This window comes from Mustelus asterias, chromosome 22 (assembly GCF_964213995.1).
Source record: "Mustelus asterias chromosome 22, sMusAst1.hap1.1, whole genome shotgun sequence".
In the NCBI taxonomy this organism is placed as follows: Eukaryota; Metazoa; Chordata; class Chondrichthyes; order Carcharhiniformes; family Triakidae; genus Mustelus; species Mustelus asterias.
This window is the reverse complement of record NC_135822.1, coordinates 27,405,847-27,430,042: the sequence shown is the minus strand read 5'-3', so window position 1 is coordinate 27,430,042 and position 24,196 is coordinate 27,405,847. Positions and strand designations below refer to the sequence as shown.

The window sequence follows — 24,196 nt, the reverse complement described above, 5'->3', positions numbered from 1 at the left end:
TGGGGTTACGGGGATAGGGGCTGGGTGGGATAGTTGTCAGTGCAGACTCGATGGGCCGAATAGCATAGGGATTCTATGAAACTATCAAAAACATTTGCAATTATGGGTATCCACTTCGTCTTCCATTGGAATTCATCCCAATGTAAAGGTCTCCTGCCATTAGCTAATGTTTCCCATCCCACGCTTCATTCAAAGCAGTTTCACTTCATATTTGATTTGGATGTGGTTCATTTGCCAAAAGTGTAGAACAAAGAGGGAAAAATGTTTCAACGTTGGCCGCCATTCCTTCTTCCACTTTCATTCTTCCACAGGATGTTGCAAGAATGTAAGTGGTTGCGAGAGTTGTATGGGAAGTGAGTTTGGAAAGATCATTTCCATGCCTCTGAACTTGGACCCCACTGTTACAATGCTGGTATTGATTGGGGTTCCCCTGAGGGAAAGTCATGCAGCGCATGGTCTGCAGTTAGCTGGGAGCAGCTCTGGAAGTGCCTAATGCTGACACAGGGTGGTTGAAATGGCAAAGATTCTATGCGCTGGTACTAACAACCCTCACTGCTGTCAAATAAAGTACTGCAGATGCCGAAATTCTTGAAATAAAATCAAAGTGCTCACCGGGTCTGTCTCCTCAGTTCTTTGAAGAATCGTCCTTTTTAAACATTTGTTCAGGGGATGTGGGCGTCGCTGACTGGCCAGCATTTATTGCCCATCTCTAGTCACCCTTGAACTGATTGGCTTGCTGGGCCATTTCAGAGGGTATATAAGAGTCAACCACATTGCTGTGGGCCACAAGTAGGTCAGGACAGGTGAGCGTGACAGATTTCCATCCCTAGAAGTCACTCGAACCACACTGGCTTTTACGACAATCGATTCATGGTCATCACTAGACTATTAATTCCAGATTTTTCATTAAATTCAAATTTCACAATTTGCCATGAGGGATTCGAACCCAGATCAAATCCCCAGATCATTACCCTAGGGGTCATTGGATTACTACTCCAGTAACAATAGCACTATGCCACTCCCTGCCCCTCCAGGATTGGACATTAACTTTGTTTCTATCTCCACAGACACTGCCAGAGGGGCGGCACGGTGGTCAGCACTGCTGCCTCACAGCGCCAAGGATCCGGGTTCGATTCCAGCCTTGGGTCACTGCCTGTGTGGAGTTTGCACATTCTCCCCGTGTCTGCATGGGTTTCCTCCAGGTGCTCCGGTTTCCTCCCACAGTCCAAAGCTGTGCGGGTTAGGTGGATTGGCCATGCTAAATTGCCCCTTAGTGTCAGGGGGACGAGCTAGGGTAAATGCGTAGGGTTATGGGGATAGGGCCTGGGTGGGAATGTGGCCGATGCAGACTTGATGGGCCGAATGGCCTCCTTCTGCACTGTAGGATTCGATGATTTGCCGAGTATTATCAGCACTTTGTTTTTCGAACATCCCTCACCTTCAGCATAAACTTTGTTCTGACAAGATAGGGATGGGGGATGGGACTCCCTTTAGAATATTACATCAAGCCTGTTGTAGCAGAGCTGATGCTGACTGCTATCATTCAGCTTTAGAGAGAAAGTACTTTCTATCTGATCCTACTCTTCTTTTGATAAATAAGAATGGTTACAGCACAGAAAGAGGCCATTCAGCCCATCATGTCTGTGATATGCAGCTGGATGCAAAAGTAAGTATTTACAATGCTGTTCAGCATTAGGATTTGTAAATGTGTGTTATCAGTTCCAGGCTTTAGTTATCTTCCTTGGGTAAGTCTTCAATGAGCTGGTGTTTAATCACTAAGCCTTGGACTTTGCAACTGATAAGCAATTTTGTTTGGAGATCATCTGTAATTAAAATCAGGTAATCATTGTTTTCGGGTAGATGTGGAGTTCTGCTATTGTGTTCGGTTTAGGTGACGATTCCACCCACAAGATAACAGAGGCAAACAAGCTGCAAATCACTGCTCTGGACAGAGGTGGGTCCATGCCAGTGGCCCTCTGATTTCCCAACCAAGTGACCATCCTTCGCATGACCCTTAGCACTGAGTATTCGTCACTTTATTTGGCAGGAGGGAGGAGTCACACTGGAGCCTAATTATATTCCTCGCTCAATTTCCACACCAGGAGTAATGGCAGAGCAAAGAATGGCCAGAACCATTCCCTAGAGGGGGGTTGTTGCGACCAATTACAACAGCCAAGTGGTTGACTCTTAACTACCCTCCGGCCCAGCAAGCCATCAAGGGCATTTGTGAAAGGGCAACAAATATTGGCCAGCAATATTCACAGCCAAGAATAAAACATTAACACCTACTACTGTCCCAAATAACAGTGCAGACATGAGAATCGTATAGTCCCTCTGTCGAACTAAATCACACAGTATAGAGAAGATGATTTGTATTCTGCAGATTCAGTGAGCAGTGGAATTCATTCCTGATGGTAGTCCAAACATGTGCGGGTTAGGTTGATTGGCCATGCTGAATTTCCCCTGGGATGCGTAGGCGAGAGAGATTAGTGGGGTAAATACGTGGGGTTACGGGGATAGGGTCTGGATGGGACTGTTGTCGATGCAGACCCGATGGGCCAAATGGCCTCCCTTCTGCACTGTGGGATTCTATGGTTCTATTCTATGATCCTACCTTCTTGGGTCTCATCAAGGCCCAGAAAAACAAAGCAATAAATCAAATGGTGCAGTGGTATTGTCACCGGACTAGTAATCCAGAGACCCAGGGTAATGCTTTGGGGACCTGGTTTCAAATCCCACCATGGCAGATGGTGAAATCGAATTCAATGAAAAATCTGGAATCAAAAGTGTAACCACGAACATGAATGGGTGGCGCAGTGGTTAGCACCGCTGCCCCTCAGCGCCAGGGACCCGGGTTCGATTCCCAACTTGGGTCACTCTCTGTGTGGAGTTTGCACCTTCTCCCCGTGTCTGCATGGGTTTCCTCCGGGTGCTCCGGTTTCCTCCCACAGTCCAAAGATGTGCAGGTTAGGTGGATTGGCCATGCTAAAATTGCCCCTTAGTGTCCAAAGATGTGTAGGTTAGATGGGATTAGCCATGGGAAATGTGTGGGATTACGGGAATTGGGCGGGGGAGCGGGGCCTGGGTAAGACATTTGCCGGAATTCTACCGCCTCACCCACCCGAGGCTCGTAAGATCCCACCCAAGGCCAACAGAGAATGCCGCTCTGCGAGCCTTGCCCGCCCCGGGTCTGGGGCGGGTGAGACGGTAAATTCTGGCCATCTGTCAGGGAGTCAGTGCAGGATCTGTGGGCCTCTTCAGCACCGTTGGGATTCTATGATGAAGCCATTGTTGTAAAAACCCATCTGGTTCACCGTGTCTTTTAGGGAAGGAAATCTGCTGTCCTTACCAGGTCTAGTCTCTTAACTGCCCTCTCAAGGGCAATTAGGAATGGGCCCAGCCAGCGACACCCGCATCCCGTAAATTAATAAACTAAGTTTTAAACCTGAGACTGACACAGACTTTGGTTAGCCAGAAGTTATTCAGAGACAGGAGGCATTTAGAGTTAGGTCACAGATCGAATGACTGAACAGGCCCTGGAGGCTAAATGGCCTCCTCCTGTTTCCAGCGAATTCTTTTACAAATTCAAGTGGAGCCGCGTCATTAACATCCCCGAGTCAGTTTGTTCTTTTCTATTTTATTCATTCACTAAATCCGAGGAGGAAAAATAGTTAACGGTATTTTCAGGCCGGATGGGGAATTACGGTTTTAAATATTAAAATTTACAGTATGATTTCAAAAATGAAAAGTGATGAATTTCTCCGAAATTCCTGCCTTTAAACAAAGCCAAGTGGATCGGCGGACACAGTCACTGCCGTGGTGTGAATAAAGCATCCGACATATCCCCGTGGAACGCCGACCATCGGCACATTTAGAAGGTGTAGGAGCCACGTAGTATTCCCGGAGAATGATTCCCGACATTCCGCCAATGTTACACTCAGGATGAGGGCCTTTTAACTCTCGAGAAACAAGTCAGCTCAATTTTACTTTTCGGTCCATCCGTTAAGGTGTCCAGTTTGAGTATTTTTTTTTAAACATAGTTGGGTTTGCCTCGAGGGAGGACTCGAGGCTGCCTTGCCCCAGTGAGGGGGTGACGTTTACAACATTCCGCAAGACTTGATGGGAAAACGCCCACAGAGTTGCCTGTCGCACACGTTCTGTTCAAAGTTCATGTTCCAGCTTGCTGGCGAGGTTGGAGAGGAATCCCCGGGGCATCCTCTTTATGTTCTCCCTTTAAAACTGTCCATACATGAATAGCTTCCGGTAAACCTGTAAATCTCTTCCAAAGCTGTCTGTGGGAGGATGCTGCAACCCGGTTGTGGGGGAGAGATAGAAAAGATCATAAATCATATCATAGATCAGAGAATCCCTACAGTGCAGAAGGAGGCCGTTCGGCCCATTGAGTCTGCACCGACAACAATCCCTCCCAAGTTCTATTCCCGTAACCCCACATATTTACACTGCTAATCCCCCTGACACTAGGGTCAATTTAGCATGGCCAATCCACCTAACCTGCACGTCTTTGGACTGTGGGAGGAAACCAGAGCACCCGGAGGAAACCCACACAGACACGGGGAGAACGTGCAGACTCCGCACAGACAGTGACCCGAGCCGGGAATCGAACCCGGGTCCCTGGCGCTGTGAGGCAGCAGTGCTAACCACTGTGCCACCAGTGCCGCCCATAAAGAGGGCTGTTCTTTTCATTCTAATATTTCCCCAAAAACCGTGGCTGCATTTTACCGACTGTAACTAAACATGAAATATCGCCTTGCTCAAGTCTGTCCCTGCGTAATTCACACCCAGAATTAAATCAAGATGCAGCTACTTTGCACAGAGCAAGATCCCAAAATCCACAGAGAAGTGGAATGGCCAGTCAGTGTGTTTTCTGCCGGGGTTGATTTGAGGGAGGAATGTTGGCCAGGACACCTGGCTCTGACTTCCTCATTAGTGCCAACAGAATGTATATAATGCGCACCCTTTGCAGATGGAGCCTTACTCTACCATTGCAATGGAAGGGCTGCATCACTCAATGCTGTGCTTCCCCAGTGATAATCTGGACTATGCGCTCGAATCCTGGAGTGGGGTTTAATCTGTAGTCTATCACCTCCACGGCAAGTATCGATGGTTTAAATTGGTCTTTGTGCACGGGGGAACTTGGCCAATGTTGGCCAGTGAGGGTCACTACAACAGGAGTGGGGTCCAATCTTACACTCACTTTGAAGAACAGTTAACGGGATGGTAACTTCCCTTGCTGGTTTCCACAGACCTCCCTCGTCAAGATCACTTCAACACCCCATCTAACTCGGCAAGCAGTGGGACAGAACCTTGGGGCCTTCCAGCGTGGCTTAGTTTCCAACTCGGTGTATTTACCAGTCCACAATTTTAAAACAATCAAGAATGAACGGACTGCTCCCTCCAATTGAAGCTCTGTCAATTTCCTGTGAGCAGTAAGCTCTCGGAGTTTGGCCTGTCTTGGTGTGAAGACAGCCCCACCGTGCTTTGACAGATAATGTCATCGCAAACTCATTTCACTTGTGACCTTCACAAGCTGTCAGCATGGAGCGGCCAGGAGGAGCTGCACTGTGGGTGGTAATGAACGATGTGAAGGGGGCTGCAGCTCCTTAGTCCATCAGAACTCTGGACAGCTTTTACTTTCTCCACACTCACTCGATCTAAATAAAGAAAGCCCACGTGAGCAAGCCGGCAGCCCCTCCCACCTATGTTTCTTTAAGCGATTGTAAATTGCAGAAGTTCTGCCGTTGACCACTCTTATCAGTCCAAAATGTTCCCTTTGTCAGTTAGAACCAATACTTTATCACGGTGGCACAGTGGTTAGCACTGCTGCCTCACAGCACCAGGGTCCCGGGTTCGACTCCCGGCTTGGATCACTATCTGTGTGGAGTCTGCACGTTCTCCCCGTGTCTCTGTGGGTTTTCTCCCACAGTCTGAAAGACGTGCTGGTGAGGTGCATTGGCCATGCTAACTTCTCCCTCAGTATACCCAAACAGGCGCCGGAGTGTGGCGACTCGGGGATTTTCTCAGTAACTTCATTGCAGTGTTAACGTAAGCCTATTTGTGACACTCATAAACAAACTTTAAACTTTATCCCCCTCCCCTTTACTGGGTTTAAAGTTCTTAAAGCACTCTATTGGCTATGCCTTTCTTGGAGAAGCCATTTCAGGCTCCTTCCTTCCAAAGCAGAACATGCCCAGCACGGGAGGGAGTGACTGAGGTTAAAGCCTTGAGGCTTTGAACTGACCCACCTTTTCAAGATGACAAGTAAGTGCATGGTCCAGGGTAGCAGGAGGAGGGCCTGGTTTGTCCGCACTGCCTCCACAGTCCGGCGGGCGACTGTGTCCGGCTTGAGGGGAGGAAACAGCTTGGGAAACCTGCAGCAGGGAAAACAAATCCATACATAAAAGGGTCAGATCTCCATCTAACATCACACCCGGGTTCAAATCACTGTTCCGTTTTAAGTCAGTGCTCAAAAGTGCAAAGGCCGGAAAGTCTGTGGACATCTTGGAGAAGGAGGGAGTGGCCTCGCGGTATTGTCACTGGACTAGAAATCCAGACAGCCATGGTAATCTTACTTCACACTAAGTTGATCTTTCTCTATATCCTAGCTATGTAACACTACATTCTGCACTCTCTCCTTTCCCTATATGCTTTGTCTGTATAGCGCGCAAGAAACAATACTTTTCACTGTATACTGATATATATGATCATAATAAATCAAATCAAAATCAAATCAAATATTCTGGGGATCTGGGTTCAAATCCCACCATGGCAGAGGGTGAAATTTGAATTCAATAAAAAATCTGGAATTAAATGTCTTCGATGATGACCATGAAACCATTGTTGTAAAACCCCACCTGGTTCACTAATGGAAGGAAATCGGCCATCCTTACCCCGTCTGGCCTACTTGTTTGACTCCAGATCCACAGCAATGTGGTTGACTCTTAACTTGCCCCTTAAGGGCAAATAGGGATGGGCACTAGATGTTAGCCCAACCAGCGACACCCACATCCCATAAAGAAGATGACAAAAGTGCTGTGAGGGTTCCATCCGTCACTTTGACCTGACCCTGTCCCAAATCCTAAGGATTGGGATGAGGGTCAGGTAAATATTCAAGGAAGACACTGGCATCTGGACTGGCACAGGTGTCACCAGCTCCACTCTGGAGGTACAGCTCTGAGGAACACATTGACAGGGGAACACCAATTCATTTATATTTGTCTCCAAAACAAAATAAATAGACCTAACTGTCTTCAGCTTTGAGCGGGTATTGTACACTGCCTGGTGTACCTCCTCACCTCTCCCCGGATCCAGACTCCTGGATTTTAATCCCTCGATTTCAGCCTGGCAGCATTGTTAGGGTGAACCCTGATGTCGGTGGAGGGCACTGTCAGGTCTGGTGGTGACCTTCTGCCTACTGACCGGATTAACAGTGCGGTTCAAATCCGTACTGCGTACTGCACTGGCAAGCGATGGAGGAGGACACACTCACTGTGGCACAGTCACACCATCGGGTTCAAACTCAGTGGAACCCAAAGGAATTCCAAAACCAAACATCAAATCATTCCAACGGATGATTTTGATAATGTCTTTTTCTTTTCAGCAGATCCGCTGACATTAGCATTCCACAGCGCTGATCCGAGTACAAAGAACAGCTCATTGTTAAGATTACTGAACAATCCTTAGCTTTCTTCCACAGTCGACATTGTTCTGTCTCCATTTCCCATCTCCAACTATGATTTTACAGTACCTCTGTTTTCTGTAAAATCACTTGCCCCTTTCAATCCACCTTGCCTCCTACGACCCACAGTCTGTTACAAAAGGAAAAAAACTGGCTTCTCCAAGAAAGGCACAGCCAAGGATTCTATGAAAACCCATCTGGTTCTATGAAGATACTAAAGTGTTTTGCGACCAAGTGCAGACCCTGTTATACAGCGGTAAGGAACCATACCCAACCCTTCTGCTCTGCAAGAATCGTGGACTCGCAAGTCTGAAAGACGTGCTGGTTAGGTGCATTGGCTGTGTTAAATTCTCCCCCGGTGTACCCAAACAGGCGCCGGAGTGTGGCGACTAGGGGATTTTCACAGTAACTTCATAGCAGTGTTAATGTAAACCTACTTGTGACACTAATAAATAAATAAACTGTGTATTTCACCAAACTCAACTTACAGGAGGCCGAGTGGTATTATTGCTGGACAATGATTCCAGAAACTCAGCTAATGTTCTGGGGACCTGGCTTCGAATCCCGCTTCGGCAGATGGTGGAATTTGAATTCAATAAAAAAAATCTGGAATTAAGAATCTACTGATGACCATGAAACCATTGTCGATTGTCGGAAAAACCCATCTGGTTCACTAATGTCCTTTAGGGAAGGAAATCTGCCGTCCTTACCTGGTCTGGCCTACATGTGACTCCAGAGCCACAGCAATGTGGTTGACACTCAACTGCCCTCCAAGGGCAACTAGGGATGGGCAATAAATGCTGGCCCAGCCAGCGACGCCCATGTCCCAAGAATGAATAAGAGAAAACAGAGACAATTTCTAAGCTAACCAGCTATGGGAAACTGTTATCCTCAGCACCCACCTCGTCTTCATGCCATGAAACATCTCGGTGCTGGTGTGGAAAGGGAGCACGGTGGTGGCGTTGACCCCAGGGCAGTCGAGAAGGCCCAGTGTCAGACTCTCCATGAAGGCGAAGGACGATGATTTGGAAGTGCAGTAATCGATGGCACCCGGGATGGCAGACAGTGCCAGCACTGAGTTCATGCACACAATATGCCCGTGTTGTAGTTCCAGCATCCGAGGTAGGAAAGCCTTTGTGGTCTGGATGGGAGGGATAGAAAAATTACAATTACACAAAAATTAATTTTCAGACTGAACCATTTGACCCTAGTTTCCGGATAAACCTGGAGCGTCGGATTTAACTGTGTCCATGACAGTCCGGAATTGGGTTGCCCATTCTGTGTCGGGTATCAGTATCGGAAGAAAAGGAGGGCGTTTTCGCCAGTGCCTTGGCCAACATTCCTCCCCCAAGTAACGCTGCCAAGACCATAATCTAAACTTGAACAATGGGGCATCGTCCTCACCCCCTTGTACTGGGCACAAACCAAGTCAGAAGTGTAACCAGCCACATTCAGACTAACTGCACCATCACCAATCCTCCAGAGTAATTAAGAGGGTGGGAACTTCACATGTCTTTGATTTGACAGCAGACAGTCTCTCCCACAAGACCGACAGCGCTGGCAGCTCGAGAGAGGGAATAGAAGGCAGCTGACCCTACCACCTTCTCAAGGGCAATAAACGCTGGCCTAGCCAGAGATACCCACACTCTCACGAATGAACAAAAAAAAACTTCAAGCTTATTTTTTAAAAAGGAAAAACATATAATTATATTTTAAAAACTGTGTTTGATTTGAGGGAGGGAGTGGGGGGGAGAGAGGGTGATGCTGGTGTTCGAGACGCTCTGCTGAAACCTCCCAGCGCCAGCGTTACAATGGGGAAGTCAACCACATTCAGGAATTAAGCAGCGACTTTTAAAACAAGGTGAAGGAATCTCTGCATTTTTATAGCACCCCAGTAGATTTTCCAAACAACTCAAAAAGCTTCACGCAAATGAATTTGGGTGCATTGGCCATGCTCAATTCACCCTCTGTGTACCCGAACAGGCGCCGGAGTGTGGCGACAAGGGGATTTTCACAGTAACTTCATTGCAGAGTTAATGTAAGCCTACTTGCGACACGAATAAATAAACTTAATTGCTCTGAAATGTGGTTAGTGGCTACATTTCCAGAACACATTAAGAACAGATCATCTGGATGACCAGTTAATCGGCTCTTGCCAAGTCTGTTGAGAGGGGAATATTGGCCGGGACACTAGGGAAAATTCCTGGATTTTCTTTCTTGTTATGAGATCCTCACCATCTACCGGAATATAGGAATTAGGAGCAGGACTTGGCAAATTCAGCCCTTCGAGCCTGCTCCGCCATTCAATCAGATCCTGGCTGATCTCTCCCTGGTCTCAAATCCACCTCCCCACCTGTTCCCTTTATCCCTTTTTAATCAGAAATATATCCATCTCCTTCTTGAAACCATTCAATGATTCAGACTCCACCGCGCTATGGGGCAGCGAGTTCCACAAATTCACCCCCTCTGCGAGAAGTAGTTCCTCCTCATCTCAGTTTTAAATCTACCGCCTCTCAACCCATACCTGTGACCTCTTGTTCTCATAGAATCATAGAAACCCTACAGTGTAGAAAGAGGCCATTCGGCCCATCGAGTCTACACCGACCACAATCCCACCCAGGCCCTACCCCCATATCACTACATATTTACCCGCTAATCCCTCTAACCTACCCATCTCAAGACACTAAGGGGCAATTTTGGCACAGTCAATCAACCTAACCCGCACATCTTTGGACTGTGGGAGGAAACCGGAGCACCCGGAGGAAACCCACGCAGACACGAGGAGGATGTGCAAACTCCACACAGATAGTGACCCAAGCCGGGAATCGAACCCAGGTACCTGGAGCTGTGAAGCAGCAGTGCTAACCACTGTGCTACCGTGCCGCCCATTCTGGATTGCCCCACAAGGGGAAACACATCAAGAAGGCAAATGGGATGTTGGCCTATATCACAAGGGGGATAGAATATAAAAGCAGACATGTCTTGCTGCATCTGTACAGGGCATTGGTGAGGCCGCAGCTGGAATACTATGTGCAGTATTGGTCCCCTTATTTGCGGAAGGATATATTGGCCTTGGAGGGAGTGCAGAGAAGGTTCAGCAGGTTGATACCAGAGATGAGGGGTGTTGATTATGAGGAGAGACTGAGCAGATTGGGTTTGTACTCGTTGGAATTTAGAAGGCTGAGGGGGGATCTTATAGAGACCTATAAGATAATGAAGGGGCTGGATAGGGTGGAGGCGGAGAGATTCTTTCCACTTAGAAAGGAAACTAGAACTAGAGGGCACAGCCTCAAAATAAAGGGGAGTCAGTTTAGGACAGAGTTGAGGAGGAACTTCTTCTCTCAGAGGGTGGTGAATCTCTGGAATTCTCTGCCCACTGAAGTGGTGGAGGCTACCTCGTTGAATATGTTTAAATCACGGGTAGATGGATTCCTGATCGGTAAGGGAATTAGGGGTTATGGGGATCAGGCGGGTAAGTGGAACTGATCCACTTCAGATCAGCCATGATCTTATTGAATGGCGGGGCAGGCTCGAGGGGCTAGATGGCCTACTCCTGCTCCTATTTCTTATGTTCTTATGTTCATTTTAGGGGAATGATTGTATTTGACATCCCACCTCTGACAATGCAGCATGCCCTCAGGACTGCACCACAGTAATGATCATAAGGCTCAGATGTTAGTGTGTGAAATATGCTAGAGCAGGGGATCCCAGACTGTGGTCTGTGGACCCCCGGGGATCAGTGCAGGGTCTCCAGGGAGGGGGTCCGCAGTGCCGGCGGCCGCCATGTGACCGTTCAAAAGGAGCAACCGAACCAATTTCAAAAATAGCCACAGCAATGAGAAGAGACAAATCCAAGAGTCTTTTCTCTGATTGGCCCATTTGATTTACTCCTTCTTGCTGTTGCTGGGCAGAAAAGCCCGCGGCCAACAGCGAGGATTAAACAGCAGAAGCCGGTGGCCAAAGGGTTGATGCACGTCGGGTGTAAGAGTAGAAAGTGTAACTGATCCCTCTTTAACAGACTGGAAAGTCTAAGGCCGGAATCTTACCACCGGTGGCATTTTCCCATCCCGCTGCAGTGAATGGAGATTTGACTGGCCGCCACATTCTCCGACCTCGCCGCAGCGGGAGCGTGGCGTGAATGGTGGGTAAAATCGTGCCGGAGGGAATGATGTTCAGTGGTAATGACCGCGCACAAAGAACACAAAAGGTGAGCATCTCCGCACAACGCGGAATTACTGGGCCAATGGCACGTCGGTATTCATCGCAAGAGCTTTGGTGAAAGGCTCCTCAAGTCTAATCTAGCTTTGGTGGCCACACCTGGAGTATTGCGAGCACTTCTGGTCATTTCAAAGAATAGGCAGCAAAGATAAACTTGTCGCCGGGGGGTTATTAGCGCAGGCTGATTTGATTATTCACTCGTGGGATGTGGGCTTGGCTGGTGGGTCAGTATTTCTGGTTCACTGTCCTTGTTGCTGTCTATTTGGAGGTAATGTTGTCTTCATAATACTCGGGGATTGGAGAATTACTCTGACAGCAGATCAGTAATTGGATATCAATTGGTATCATGGTACTTTGCTGGACTTTCAATCCACCTTGCCTCCTACAACCCACAGTCTGTTCCAAAAGGAAAAAAAACTGACTTACTATAGCACAGCAGCACGGTGGCTCAGTGGTTAGCACTGCTGCCTCACAGCGCCAGGGACCCGAGTTCAATTCTTTGGGTCACTGTCTGTGCGGAGTCTGCACGCTCTCCCCGTGTCTGTGTGGGTTTCCTCTGGGTGTTCCAGTTTCCTCCCACAGTCCAAAGTTGTGCGGGTTAGGTTGAATGGCCATGATAAATTGACCCTTAGTGTCAGGGCAATAGCAGGGTAAAATATGTGGGTTTACAGAAATAGGGCTTGGGTGGGATTGTGGTCGGTGCAGACTAGATGGGCAGAATGGCCTCCTTCTGCACTGTAAGGATTCTATGAAATTCTATGAAACTAGTGATCCAGAACCCCAGGGTAATGTTCTGAGGATCTGGGTTCGAATCCCACCACGGCAGATGGTGAAATTTGAACTCAATAAAAGAACAAAGAACAGTACAGCACAGGAAACAGGCCCTTCGGCCCTCCAAGCCTGTGCCGCTCCTTGGTCCAACTAGACCAATCGTTTGTATCCCTCCATTCCCAGGCTGCTCATGTGACTATCCAGGTAAGTCTTAAACGATGTCAGCGTGCCTGCCTCCACCACCCTACTTGGCAGCGCATTCCAGGCCCCCACCACCCTCTGTGTAAAAAACGTCCCTCTGATGTCTGAGTTATACTTCGCCCCTCTCAGCTTGAGCCCGTGACCCCTCGTGATCGTCACCTCCGACCTGGGAAAAAGCTTCCCACTGTTCACCCTATCTATACCCTTCATAATCTTGTATACCTCTATTAGATCTCCCCTCATTCTCCGTCTTTCCAAGGAGAACAACCCCAGTCTACCCAATCTCTCCTCATAGCTAAGACCCTCCATACCAGGCAACATCCTGGTAAACCTTCTCTGCACTCTCTCCAATGCCTCCACGTCCTTCTGGTAGTGCGGCGACCAGACCTGGACGCAGTACTCCAAATGTGGCCTAACCAGCGTTCTATACAGCTGCATCATCAGACTCCAGCTTTTATACTCTATACCCCGTCCTATAAAGGCAAGCATACCATATGCCTTCTTCACCACCTTCTCCACCTGTGTTGCCACCTTCAAGGATTTGTGGACTTGCACACCTAGGTCCCTCTGTGTTTCTATACTCCTGATGACTCTGCCATTTATTGTATAACTCCTCCCTACATTATTTCTTCCAAAATGCATCACTTCGCATTTATCCGGATTAAATTCCATCTGCCACCTCTCCGCCCAATTTTCCAGCCTATCTATATCCTGCTGTATTGCCCGACAATGCTCTTCGCTATCCGCAATTCCAGCCATCTTCGTGTCATCCGCAAACTTGCTGATTACACCAGTTACACCTTCTTCCAAATCATTTATATATATCACAAATAGCAGAGGTCCCAGTACAGAGCCCTGCGGAACACCACTGGTCACAGACCTCCAGCTGGAAAAAGACCCTTCGACCACTACCCTCTGTCTCCTATGGCCAAGCCAGTTCTCCACCCATCTAGCCACTTCTCCTTGTATCCCATGAGCCTTAACCTTCTTAACCAACCTGCCATGTGGGACTTTGTCAAATGCCTTACTGAAATCCATATAGACGACATCCACGGCCCTTCCTTCATCAACCGTTTTTGTCACTTCCTCAAAAAACTCCACCAAATTTGTAAGGCACGACCTCCCTCTTACAAAACCATGCTGTCTGTCACTAATGAGATTGTTCCGTTCTAAATGCACATACATCCTGTCTCTAAGAATCCTCTCCAACAACTTCCCTACCACGGACGTCAAGCTCACCGACCTATAATTTCCTGGATTATCCCTGCTACCCTTCTTAAACAACGGGACCACATTCGCTATCCTCCAATCCTCAGGGACCTCATCCATGTCCAAAGAAGCGACAAAGATTTCCGTCAGAGGCCCAGCAATTTCACCTCTCGTCTCCCTGAGCAGTCGAGGATAGATGCCATCAGGCCCTGGGGCTTTGTCAGTTTTAATGTTCCCTAAAAAACCTAACACTTCCTCTCTTGTAATGGAGATTTTCTCTAACGGGTCAACACCTCCCTCCGAGACACTCCCGGTTAACACGCCCCTCTCCTTCGTGAATACCGATGCAAATTATTCATTTAGGATCTCCCCTATTCCCTTGGGTTCTAAGCATAATTCCCCTCCTTTGTCCCTGAGAGGTCCGATTTTCTTCCTGACAACTCTTTTGTTCCTAACGTATGAATAGAATGCCTTAGGATTGTCCTTAATCCTGCCTGCCAAGAACATCTCGTGACCTCTTTTTGCCCCTCTAACTCCCCGTTTGAGATCTTTCCTACTCTCTCTGTATTCCTCCAGAGCTCCATCTGTTTTCAGTTGCCTGGACTTAACGTACGCCTCCCTTTTCATTTTAATCAGATCCTCAATTTCCCTGGTTATCCACGGCTCTCGAATCCTACCTTTCCTATCTTTCCTTTTTACAGGCACATGCCTATCCTGCAGCCTTATCAATAGTTCCTTAAAAGACTCCCACATGCCAGACGCGGACTTACCCTCGAACATCCTCTCCCAATCAACATCCACCAATTCTTGCCTAATCCGGCTATAGTCAGCCTTCCCCCAATTTAGCACCCTGCCCGTAGGACAGCACTCATCCTTGTCCATTACTATCCTAAAGTTAACAGAGTTGTGGTCACTATTTGCCACATGTTCCCCTACCGAAACTTTGACGACCTGACCGGCTCATTTCCCAGAACTAGGTCCAGTATAGCCCCCTCTCTAGTCGGGCTATCTACATACTGTTCCAAAGAACCTTCCAGTACGCATTTTACAAATTCCTCCCCGTCCGGTCCCCCAGCTCTAAGCACTTTCCAGTCTGTGCCAGGGAAATTAAAGTCCCCCACTACAACAACCCTATGTTTTCTGCACCTATCCAGAATCTCCTGACATATCCTTTCCTCCACTTCCCGTGGGCTGTTGGGTGGTCTGTAGTACACCCCCAGCATAGTGACTGCACCCTTCCTGTTTCTGAGTTCCACCCACAGCGACTCAGTACATGACCCCTCTAAGTTGTCTACCCTCTGCACCGCGGTAATATGCTCCTTAACTAATATCGCTACTCCCCCACCTTTTTTAGCCCCTCCTCTGTCTCGCCTAAAACACTTATACCCCGGAATATTCAGCTGCCAGTCCTGTCCTTCTTTTAACCAAGTTTCCGTCACCGCAACCACATCCAAATTCCGCACAAGCATTAAGGCCCTAAGTTCGTCTGTTTTACCCGTTACACTCCTCGCATTGAAGCAGATGCACTCCAGACCTCCAGGCCCACTCAGGTCATCCTCCTCCAGAGTGCTCCTCTTCTTAGCTAGCCTTGCCCTGGCCCCCAGCTCGACCCCAGCCTCAGTATTTACTGACCTCCTGTTTTGTTCCCCACCCCCCTGCCACACTAGTTTAAATCCTGCCGAAACACTCTAGCAAAACTCCCAGCCAGGATATTTGCTCCCTTCCAGTTAAGGTGTAACCCATCCTTTCTGTACAGTTGCCATCCTGACTTGAAGATTTCCCAGTTATCTATGAATTTAAAACCCTCCCTCTTGCACCAGTCCTTTAGCCACGCGTTCAACTGTAGAATCTCCCTGTTCCGAGCCTCACTTGCACTAGGCACAGGGAGCAGTCCAGATATTGCTACCCTGGAGGTCTTACTTTTTAGCCTAGCACCCAACTCCCTGAATTTCTCTCATATGACCCCCCTGCTCTTCCTACCTACATCATTTCCCCCAATGTGTACAATCACATCCGTTTGACTACCTTCCTTTTTAAATATGCTTCCTACCCTCTCGGAGACATCCAGTACCCCGGCACCAGGGAGGCAGACTACCATCCTGGATTCTCGTTCAGTCCCACAGAAGCGCCTGTCCGTGCCTCTAACCATTGCGTCCCCCACAACTATCGCTCTCCTAAACCCCTTCTTTCCCTTCCGGACCCCTGAGCCTGTCTCCGTGGAGGCGACCTGGTCCTCGTGGCTTACCCCTGGAGGGTCATCCCCCTCCACAGAATCCAAAACAAGATACCTATTTTGGAGGGGGACAACCACAGGGGATCCCTCCACAGACTGCTCACTCCCTTCCCTTCTCCCATCTGTTGCCCATTCCTTTCTTTTATGGGAGACTGCCACTGGGGTACTTTCTGGCACATCACCCTTCTGACTATTACCCCTCCTAACTGTGACCCACGTGTCTTCCTTCCGAGACCCTGGTGTCACTACCTGACTATAACTTTTATCTATTACTCGCTCATTTTCCCTAACTAAACTGAGTTCATCGAGCCTCAGCTCCAGCTCCCTTACACGATCCTTCAGGAGATGCAGTTCCACACATCTGGCACAGATATGGACTTCCGGGAGGCAAGTTGTCTCCAGGAACTCCCACATCCCACACCGAATGCAGTATACTGGCCTCCCACTCATACCAGCCATGTCCTTTTTAGTTTTGGGGATAAAACAAAAAGGGGGTGTAACCGAAGAAAAACAAACAACCTTCCTCGCCTTCGCCGAAGCCCTGTGAGCCAATGTCTGGAATAACGGCCGGTGTGGAGCGGGGTGGAGTGGGGAGGGAGGAAGACCTCCTTGTGAACCACTCCTGGGCCTAGCCACAATTGCCATTAACAGATCCAGACAGTGGGCGACTGAGGGGGACGTCCGACCCGACTGTCTGCCCCTCTACCGCGGTTGCATTCATGGCCTGGTGTCCTCAGAGTGGGAGCATGCGGTGTCCACGGGCACCATCGAGGCCTTCCATGCCCAATGGGCACCGCAGGGACTGGGGGCATTATCAACATTCTTAAATCATATTTTGGTTTGATGTTTTAAGTTTAATTTGTGATTTGTTTAAGTCAGTGTCCCTTTAATTCATCCCTCAGGTTGTTTTGATTTATATTATTTGGTTAAATGTTTTAACCCACAATAGGATATTGTTGCTGGATTAATAATCCAGAGACCCAGGGTAATGCTCTGGGGACCCGGGTTCGAATCCCACCACGGCAGAGGTTGACTTTTGAATATAATAACAACTCTGGAATTAAAAGTCTAACGATGTCGATTGTCGGAAAAACCCATCTGGTTCACTAGTGTCCTTTAGTGAAGGAGATTTGCCGTCCTTACCTGGGTCTGGCCGACACGTGACTCCAGCAACTTGTCTCTTAACTGCCCTCTGAAATGTCCTGGCTGCAAGGGGTGAGTGAGAGGTGTGTGTGTGAATGTGAGAGAGAGAGAGAGACATGAGTGTGTGTGTGTGGGAGAGGGAGAGCGTGTATGAGGGAGAGAGAGAGAGTGTGTGAGAGAGAGTGTGTGTGAGGGAAAGAGAGAGTGTGTGAGGGAGAGATATGTGAGAGAGGGGGAGAATGTGTGAGGGAGGGGGAGAGTGTGTGAGGGAGGGGGAGGGCGTGTGAGGGAGGGGGAGGGTGTGTGAGGGAGGGGGAGGGTGTGTGAGGGAGGGGGAGGGTGTGTGAGGGAGGGGAGAGTGTGTGTGGGGGGGGATGGTGTGTGAGGGAGGGGGAGGGTGTGTGAGGGAGGGGGAGGGTGTGTGAAGGAGGGGGAGGGTGTGTGAGGGAGGGAGAGGGTGTGTGAGGGAGGGGGAGGGTGTGTGAGGGAGGGGGAGGGTGTGTGAGGGGGGGATGGTGTGTGTGGGGGGGATGGTGTGTGAGGGAGGGGGAGGGTGTGTGAGGGAGGGTGAGGGTGTGTGAGGGAGGGGGAGGGTGTGTGAGGGAGGGGGAGGGTGTGTGAGGGGGGGAGGGCGTGTGAGGGAGGGGGAGGGTGTGAGAGGGGGGGAGAGTGTGTGTGGGGGGGGATGGTGTGTGAGGGAGGGGGAGGGTGTGTGAGGGAGGGGGAGGGTGTGTGAGGGGGGGAGAGTGTGTGAGGGAGGGGGAGGGTGTGTGAGGGAGAGAGAGAGTGTGTGAGGGTGGGGGAGGGTGTGTGAGGGGGGAGGGTGTGTGAGGAGGGGGGAGAGTGTGTGAGGGAGGGGGAGGGTGTGTGAGGGAGGGGGAGGGTGTGTGAGGGGGGCGGGACAGTGTGTGAGGAGGGGGGAGAGTGTGTGAGGGAGGGGGAGGGTGTGTGAGGGGGGCGGGACAGTGTGTGAGGGGGGGAGAGTGTGTGGGGGGAGGGAGGGTGTGTGAGGGGGGGGAGAGTGTGTGAGGTGGGGGGGGAGTGGGTGAGGGAGAGTGTGTGAGGGAGGGGAGGGTGTGTGAGGCGGGGGGAGGGTGTGTGAGGGGGGGAGGGTGTGTGAGGGGGGGAGAGTGTGTGAGGGAGGGGAGTGTGTGTGAGGCGGGGGAGAGTGTGTGAGGGGGGAGGGTGTGTGAGGGGGGGAGAGTGTGTGAGGGAGAGAGAGTGTGTGAGGGAGGGGGAGAGTATGTGAGGGGGGGTGTGAGGGGGGGGAGGGTGTGTGAGGGGGGGGGATGTGTGAGGCGGGGGGAGGGTGTGTGGGGGGGGAGGGTGTGTGAGGGCGGGGAGAGTGTGTGAGGGAGGGGGGTGTGTGTGAGGGGGGGGGAGAGTGTGTGATGGAGGGGGGAGGGTGTGTGAGGGGGGAGAGTGTGTGAGGGAGGGGGGGAGGGTGTGTGAGGGGGGGGAGAGTGTGTGAGGGGGGGAGAGTGTGTGAGGGAGGGGGGAGGGTGTGTGAGGGTGGGGGGGAGTGTGTGAGGGTGGGGGGAAGGTGTGTGAGGGGGGGAGGGTGTGTGAGGGTGGGGGAGAGTGTGTGAGGGAGGGGGAGAGTGTGTGAGGGAGAGAGAGAGTGTGTGAGGGAGGGGGAGAGTGTGTGAGGGAGAGAGAGAGTGTGTGAGGGAGGGGGAGAGTGTGTGAGGGAGAGAGAGAGTGTGTGAGGGAGGGGGAGAGTGTGTGGGGGGGGGAGAGTGTGTGAGGGGGGGAGGGTGTGTGAGGCGGGGGGAATGTGTGTGAGGGGGGCGGGACAGTGTGTGAGGGAGAGAGAGGGTGTGTGAGGTGGGGGACAGTGTGTGAGGGGGGGGGGGAGAGTGTGTGAGGGAGAGAGAGGGTGTGTGAGGGTGGGGGAGAGTGTGTGAGGGGGGGGTGAGAGGTGCGTGTGTCCAATGTGAGAATCGTTTTCCAGCATTGTGCCTCCCATTAAAAATTGCAAAAGACTGATGTATTTTTTTAAAAAGGGAACATTTTATTTATTACCAAGTTACCCAATTCCCAAAGTGGGTCCTGCTTCCAGCGGTTAATGTTAAGGGAATGTGGGCGGACCCATGTGAGGGGTCCATGTAGCCGGCAGTGTCTGTGTGACGATGTACCTCTTCCCAATTCCTAATAGATACATGGACATGGCTAGAAAATAATGTTTCCATTGGATTGTGTTCACACCTCCTTCGCAGCAAAAAATGGGGGTGTCAGCATTATGAAAGTGCTTGGTGTTCCCCGTGGGAGGTCACGAGGCATTTCCCAGCCTGAAAGGTTTGGGAAATCCTGCACTGAAGCACGCCATTGTACAGCCTTATTAACCAGAAGGTTTCATGCTAAAACAGCGGTGTAACGGGGGAGGAGCAGGGAGTCCAAGATGGGGCCTTAAATTTACGGTCCCTGGAATTACGGGGGGCACGGCGGCACAGTGGTTAGCACTGCTGCCTCACAGCGCCAGGACCTGGGTTCGATTCCCGGCTTGGGTCACTGTCTGTGTGGAGTCTGCACGTTCTCCCCGTGTCTGCGTGGGTTTCCTCCGGGTGCTCCGGTTTCCTCCCACAGTCCGAAAGACGTGCTGGTTAGGGTGCATTGGCCATGCTGAATTCCCCCTCAGTGTGCCCGAACAGGCGCCGGAGTGTGGCGACTAGGGGATTTTCACAGTAACTTCATTGCAGTGTTAATGTAAGCCTACTTGCGACACTGATAAATAAATTTAACTTAAACGTAATTGTGGGAGATGCCGAAAGGCCTCACACGTACTGACCCAGAACTGGCCGAGCATGTTGATGTGCTGAGACTTCAGGAGAGCATCATCATCGCTGTCTATTAAAGTCCTGCCGTGAACCACTGCAGCGTTGTTGACCAAGATGGTGACATCACCCACCTGCAGGCAAACAAAGCGATCGGTCACAAACATTCCATTCCCCTCCCCCTTCCTGCCTAAAACCCAAGAGTTTGAGCTTGCCCTCAAGACAAAGGTTAACAAACCTCAGAGGTCATCCTCTCCTTCCCTCCCTCCACCCACCTCACCACATCTCAATACCAGCTTCTGTGAGAGGGCTGTGAGAGGGAAAGCATGGTGGCCATTTTGGATACAGCAAGATCCCACGGGCACCGGGATGAATGATCAAGTCTTCCCGGCACTAACATCCAATGATCAGAATCAAACCAGAGGGACATCCTGTCTGCTCTCCTCAGGTAATGAAGATACGTTTCAGCAAAAGATTGCCCAAGTTGATCTTGTAGAAATACAAGTTCCTCATGCCCCATGGGGAAACTATTCCCAAAGTTAACTGCTTTCTCAGCGTTTAACGGCAGATTGAGGTCTTAAAGTGCCACAGAATTTTTACAGTACGAAGTCTCACAACAAGGAGTCTCACAACACCAGGTTAAAGTCCAACAGGTTTATTTGGAATCACGAACTTCTGGAGCACTGCTCCTTCATCAGGTGAGTGGAGCGGCCCTCAGAAAGCTTGCGATTCCAAATAAACCTGTTGGACTTTAACCTGTGGTGTTGTGAGACTTCTTACTGTGCCCCACCCCCAGTCCAACGCCGGCATCTCCACACCACAGAATCTTTAAGCATTCCTCAGAACAGACTCGGCTTTGCCTTAACGTTTCCATCGGAATTGTGCAAGGCCCAGGTTTACTTTCAGCCAAGCAGACTACAGAAGCGTCGCTGGTAGCAACCCACCTTCTCCCGTACAGCCTTGGCTTGTTGGTAAACCTCCTCTTTGTTTCCGACATCGCAGACAAAGTAGTGGCACTCCACGCCCAGGCCCCGAATCTCCTCACACGCCTCCTTCAGGCACTTCTCCGTCCGACCCCAGATAATGATCTGCAAGAGGATAACCAAGGCCCGTTAGCATTTCCACCATTTCCCTCTCTCCCACATTCACAAAGAGCCCTCAGGACATCCCGGGGTGGTTCCTGGGTGGGGGAAGGGAGTGAGTGGAGATGGAGGCGAATGAGTGATGGGGGAGGGGAGTGAGCGAAGGGGGAGGGGAGTGAATGGTGGGGGGGGGGGGGGGCCGGGGGCAGAGTGAGTGGGGGAGGGGGGGGGAGTGAGTGGTGGGGGAGGGGAGTGAGCGACGGGGGAGGGGAGAGAGTGGTGGGGGGAGGGGAGTGAGTGGGGGAGAGGGGAGTGAGTGGGGGGGTGGGGAGTGAGTGGGGGGGAGGGGAGGGGAGTGAGTGGGGGGAGGGGAGTGAGTAATGGGGGGAGGGGAGTGAGTGGGGGGGAGGGGAGTGAGTGGGGGGGAGGGGAGGGGAGTGAGTGGGGGGGAGGGGAGTGAGTTGGGGGTAGGGGAGTGAGTGGGGGGGAGGGGAGTGAGTGGGGGTGGGTGGGGAGTGAGTGGGGGTGGGTGGGGAGTGAGTGGGGGGGAGGGGAGTGAGTGGGGGAGAAGGGAGTGAGTGGGGGGGAGGGGAGGGGAGTGCGTGGGGGGGAGGGGAGTGAGTTGGGGGTAGGGGAGTGAGTGGGGGGGAGGGGAGTGAGTGGGGGTGGGTGGGGAGTGAGTGGGGGTGGGTGGGGAGTGAGTGGGGGGGAGGGGAGTGAGTGGGGGAGAAGGGAGTGAGTGGGGGGGTGGGGAGTGAGTGGGGGGGAGGGGAGTGAGTAATGGGGGGAGGGGAGTGAGTGGGGGAGAGGGGCGTGAGTGGGGGGAGTGATGGGGGAGGGGGGAGTGAGTGGGGGGAGGGGAGTGAGTGGGGGGAGTGATGGGGGGAGGGGGGAGTGAGTGGGGGGAGGGGAGTGATGGGGGGAGTGAGTGGGGGGAGGGGAGTGAGTGGGGGGAGGGGAGTGAGTGAGGGGGGGTGGGGAGTGAGTGGGGGGAGGGGAGTGAGTGGAGGGGAGGGGAGGGAGTGAGTGGGGAGGAGGGGATTGAGTAATGGGGGAGGGGAGTGAGGGGGAAGGGGAGTGAGTAATGGGGGAGGGGAGTGAGTGGGGGAGAGGGGAGTGAGTGGGGGGAGGGGAGTGAGTAATGGGGGGAGGGGAGTGAGTGGGGGAGAGGGTAGTGAGTGGGGGAGAGGGGAGTGAGTGGGGGGAGGGGAGTGAGTGGGGGAGAGGGGAGTGAGTGGGGGAGAGGAGAGTGAGTGGGGGGAGGGGAGTGAGTGGGGGGGAGGGGAGTGAGTAATGGGGGGAGGGGAGTGAGTGGGGGGAGGGGAGTGAGTGGGGGGAGTGATGGGGGAGGGGTGGGAGTGAGTGGGGGGAGGGGAGTGAGTGAGGGAGGAGTGAGTGGGGGAGAGGGGAGTGGAGTGGGGGAGAGGAAGTGAGTGGGGGGAGGGGAGTGAGTGGGGGGGAGGGGAGTGAGTAATGGGGGGAGGGGAGTGAGTGGTGGTGAGGGGAGTGAGTGGGGGGAGTGATGGGGGAGGGGTGGGAGTGAGTGGGGGGAGGGGAGTGAGTGGGGGAGAGGGGAGTGAGTGGGGGGAGGGGAGTGAGTGGGGGAGAGGGGAGTGAGTGGGGGGAGGGGAGTGAGTGGGGGAGAGGGGAGTGAGTGGGGGAGAGGAGAGTGAGTGGGGGGAGGGGAGTGAGTGGGGGGGAGGGGAGTGAGTGGGGGGGAGGGGAGTGAGTAATGGGGGAGGGGAGTGAGTGGTGGTGAGGGGAGTGAGTGGGGGGAGTGATGGGGGAGGGGTGGGAGTGAGTGGGGGGAGGGGAGTGAGTGGGGGAGAGGGGAGTGAGTGGGGGAGAGGAGAGTGAGTGGGGGGAGGGGAGTGAGTAATGGGGGGAGGGGAGTGAGTGGTGGTGAGGGGAGTGAGTGGGGGGGAGGGGAGTGAGTAATGGGGGAGGGGAGTGAGTGGGGGAGAGGGGAGTGAGTGGTGGTGAGGGGAGTGAGTGGGGGGAGTGATGGGGGAGGGGTGGGAGTGAGTGGGGGGAGGGGAGTGAGTGAGGGAGGAGTGAGTGGGGGGAGGGGACGGGAGTGAGTGGGGGGAGGGGACGGGAGTGAGTGGGGGGAGGGGACGGGAGTGAGTGGGGGGAGGGGACGGGAGTGAGTGGGGGGAGGGGACGGGAGTGAGTGGGGGGAGGGGACGGGAGTGAGTGGGGGGAGGGGACGGGAGTGAGTGGGGGGAGGGGACGGGAGTGAGTGGGGGGAGGGGACGGGAGTGAGTGGGGAGGGAAAAGAGGGCAGACGGAAAATTCCGGCCAGTGGCCTGGTGAATTCCAGATTGCCTTTTGAGGTTCATTCCCCCTTTTGCACCATAGGATCAGAGCCAATCAGCTTGCACATCCAAAACTCTCCCGTTTGAAGTACAGGTTCATTACGTTGGCAAACATGGTAGCTAAACCGCGCACAGGAAGATCCCATTTGTAGCAAATGTGATGGTTGACAGTTCTTAAAATAAATCAGGGCCTCCTCAAACAATACAAGATCCGCTGCTTCTCGTTGCGTTAAGAAGTTCATTGGGCTTTACAAACGGAGTGTCACATCGTGATTCTCTGAGAGCCCAGAGAGTAACGATGGGAGGCAGGGAGTAACGATGGGAAGTTGAGAGTAACGATGGGAGGCTGGGAGTAACGATGGGAGGTTGGGAGTAACGATGGGAGGTTGGGAGTAACGATGGGAGGCTGAGAGTAACAATGGGAGGTTGGGAGTAACGATGGAAGGGAGTAATGATGGGAGGGAGTAACGATGGGAGGGAGTAACGATAGGAGGCTGGGAGTAACGATGGGAGGCTGGGAGTAACGGTGGGAGGGAGTAACGATGGGAGGC

General features: G+C 51.9%; 1 protein-coding gene across 1 annotated transcript in view; it reads right to left on the bottom strand.

Annotated features, from left to right (window-relative positions):
• Positions 1-3,617: 3,617 nt before the first annotated feature.
• Positions 3,618-24,196, bottom strand: part of LOC144509973 (short-chain dehydrogenase/reductase 3-like) — a 33,849-nt gene continuing 13,270 nt past the window's right edge. The window contains exons 2-6 of the mRNA XM_078239039.1: positions 21,190-21,333; positions 20,260-20,379; positions 8,599-8,837; positions 6,264-6,389; positions 3,618-4,305 (exon numbers count right to left, since the gene is read on the bottom strand). Of these exons, the coding sequence (XP_078095165.1) occupies positions 4,221-4,305; positions 6,264-6,389; positions 8,599-8,837; positions 20,260-20,379; positions 21,190-21,333 (714 nt within the window). The 3' untranslated portion in view covers positions 3,618-4,220. The remainder of the gene's footprint in view (positions 4,306-6,263; positions 6,390-8,598; positions 8,838-20,259; positions 20,380-21,189; positions 21,334-24,196) is intronic.